This window comes from Trachymyrmex septentrionalis, unplaced genomic scaffold (assembly GCF_001594115.1).
Source record: "Trachymyrmex septentrionalis isolate Tsep2-gDNA-1 unplaced genomic scaffold, Tsep1.0 scaffold67, whole genome shotgun sequence".
Classification (NCBI taxonomy): domain Eukaryota; kingdom Metazoa; phylum Arthropoda; class Insecta; order Hymenoptera; family Formicidae; genus Trachymyrmex; species Trachymyrmex septentrionalis.
In genome coordinates, this window is record NW_017305852.1 from 108,757 (window position 1) to 111,541 (window position 2,785).

The 2,785-nt window shown below is 46.4% G+C and overlaps 2 protein-coding genes across 2 annotated transcripts in view; both read left to right on the top strand.

Annotated features, from left to right (window-relative positions):
* Positions 1–1,902, top strand: part of LOC108753230 — a 4,805-nt gene extending 2,903 nt beyond the window's left edge. The window contains exons 2-3 of the mRNA XM_018494643.1: positions 397–604; positions 1,213–1,902. Coding sequence (XP_018350145.1) covers positions 397–604; positions 1,213–1,902 — 898 coding nt within the window. The remainder of the gene's footprint in view (positions 1–396; positions 605–1,212) is intronic.
* A 33-nt stretch (positions 1,903–1,935) lies between these two features.
* LOC108753231 lies at positions 1,936–2,427 on the top strand. Its single transcript, XM_018494645.1, has one exon. It carries the CDS (start codon positions 1,936–1,938, stop codon positions 2,425–2,427), a length of 492 nt encoding a protein of 163 aa, XP_018350147.1.
* Positions 2,428–2,785: the final 358 nt, after the last annotated feature.

Here is a 2,785-nt window from a genome sequence, read left to right on the forward strand (position 1 = left end):
CCGTCACAAGGGTCGCACGACCCGGCCGAATAGTGCAGTTTAGCGTCCTGAGTCTTTCCACATTTTAGGGGGTGGACGCATCTGCGCTTTTTCGCGATGTTATTTGCGGGTTTCACGCGTTTCGCGTTACCGTTTTCGTTTCTTTTTTTGTGCATTTCCGTACCGAGAGTTATAGAAACTGGCGACCCCCACGATCTTGGAAGATTGACGCCACCTCTCTGGACCGTGAAGAGAGAAGAAGGAAGACGGCCAAGACTGGAAGTTGAGTAACGATCGCTGCTGACGAATTTGCCGGAGCGCACGACACCCTGTCCCCCGGATTGCACGCAGGTGATATCGTTCATTATTTCGCCCTTTATGCTATCGCAAGACACCTTTTATCGCATCATCTTCCAGGCACAAGGCGGAACGAGGATTGGAATGGCAGGATAGGGGTGGCCACTCTATGCTCCAAGGACGGCGAGAGCCCCGAGAAGGCCCCTCGAGGCCACGAGACGGCCCGAAAAAATCCTGCGGTCCCTCAAATTTCGCGCGCCAGGACATGCGACACGAGCATGACGCGACTCCCGCGATTAGCAGAGCCGCGGAATCACGTGCTAATAAGGTACGATAAGGCCCCCTCGCGGGGATAACGAGCCCTGCGTGCCCTCGGGAGGATCAGCGCCCAACACTTGTGCTGTGGCCCAGATAGCGAGCGGACTTTGGAAGGACTCAGGCGGAAAGAACGACGAGCCAATCGAGGAAATTATGATGAACCACTGCTGAAGGTCACGATGAGACGAACGTTGTTAATTATAAAGTCGCTAGTTGCCGAATCCGGGAGGCCTAATCTTGGCGCAATCTGATCGGGTATATTGTAGTGAAGCACGTGACATTGCCATGCATGAGATTTCCGTGGAATTCGAGTAATTGTGTCGCCTCCCGGGACGATCACTCATAATCAGGGAAATTCTATTGCATCCGCCAAGGCCATAGCCTCGTCATTTATCGTAAGCTTTTATCGCATGTCACATTCTTGTATCGTATCATGTCGAAGTTCCGTGCTGTAATATTGGCGTGTATGTGGTCGTTTCGGAATCTTGTAAGATCTGCATGTCTCTTAGAGTATCGGCACTCTGTATCATAGTAATTAATGATAATGTGTTATAGTAATTAATAGTTGCGCATATTCTATCATATCGAGATAGCGTAGCGTCAAATTTATGTGTACAGGGTTGGCCATATTCGACGGAAAGATGTGGCAACACTGTAACTTTTGACAGAGATGTTAGATCGAGTAACGACGTAGCGCGTTTGAAGCGTCAGTCGAAGGAAATTTGTGCCATGGAACAGTACACGCCACGCGAACGCTCTCAGATTGTTGAAATTTACATTCAACAAAACAAGTCAATTGTTAAAACTCAACGTGCATGGAGAAAAATAAATAAAGTGAAAAGTGCGCCTTCCGCGAACACATTGTATCGTTTGTATGAAAGATTTTCAACTGGTGAGGCACTCACTAATCCCAAGCGTCCAAATAAAGTGCGACCAAGGCGATCGGATGATAATATCGCACTCGTACAGGCCAGTGTTCAGAGGTCTCCAACAACATCTCAAACACGTCGATCTGAGCAGTTGGGCATAAAACGAACCACTTTACGTCGCATATTGCATCATGATTTGCATTTGTTCCCATACAAAGTTCAAGTGACGCAAAAACTGTTACCTGTCGATAAGCCACGTCGATTGGAATGGACCCAACGTGTAATCGAAATGGCTGAAACTGACGAAAATTTTTGGCAAAAAATCATCATGAGCGATGAAGCTCATTTCACGTTAACCGGAACCGTAAACAAACAAAATTTTCGGTTCTATGGTACTGAAAATCCTCAAATCATTCACGAGGTACCTCTTTATGCCTAGAAAGTGACTGTTTGGTGCGGGATTTGTGCTGATATGATCATTGGCCCGTTCTTTTTCGAAGATGAAGCTGGCGAAACGGTTATCGTCAATCAGGAGCGTTATCGTGATATGATAAGTGATTTTTTGATGCCAATTGTTCATGATAATGGTATGGAGCACTTCTGGTTTCAACAAGATGGCGCTCCACCACACACAGCTCGAGCCACTATCAATTTTTTGAAACAATTGTTCCCTGGACGTTTGATGTCAAAAAATGGTGATTTTGAATGGCCACCGCGTTCACCAGATTTAACGGCTCCAGACTTCTTTCTGTGGGGCTATTTGAAATCAAAGGTTTATGTCAACAAGCCAAGGACCCTAGACGAACTTAAGACCAACATCCGACAGGAAATAGCCGCCATATCGGCCGAAACATTGTTCAAAACGATGGAAAACGCTGCAAAACGGGCACTACTCGCCATGCAGGCTCAAGGCGATTATTTAAAGATATCATATTCAACAAATAATGTACACAAATCTCCTTGAACCATATTAAATGGCTTTTACAATGAAAAGCAAAAAATGTGTTTTTTTTCCCATGATTAAAACAAAAAAACATCTTTCCGTCGAATATGGCCAACCCTGTATTCTGTCCTTCTCTAACCTTCGGTCGAGCGTTGCGAACCCCCGCGAGAGCGCACGAGGTCACGTCGTGTTTACATTACAGCCCTTATCAAATTCTATCGCCGGGATGAAGCGGCGAATTATTGTTCGCATAATTCGCGAAAGTATCCTTGCGTGGCGTGAGCTCGTGCCGCAGAATTCTAACGAAATTGGTACGCACCGCGTAAAACATTTTGGGGCCTGTGCGAAGCAGCTATCGCGTCTGATCAGATCTTATCGC

Excerpts from the sequence above, each read along its gene's own strand:
- LOC108753231 (XM_018494645.1), top strand. The coding sequence starts at position 1,936 with ATGATCATTGGCCCGTTCTTTTTCGAAGATGAAGCTGGCGAAACGGTT.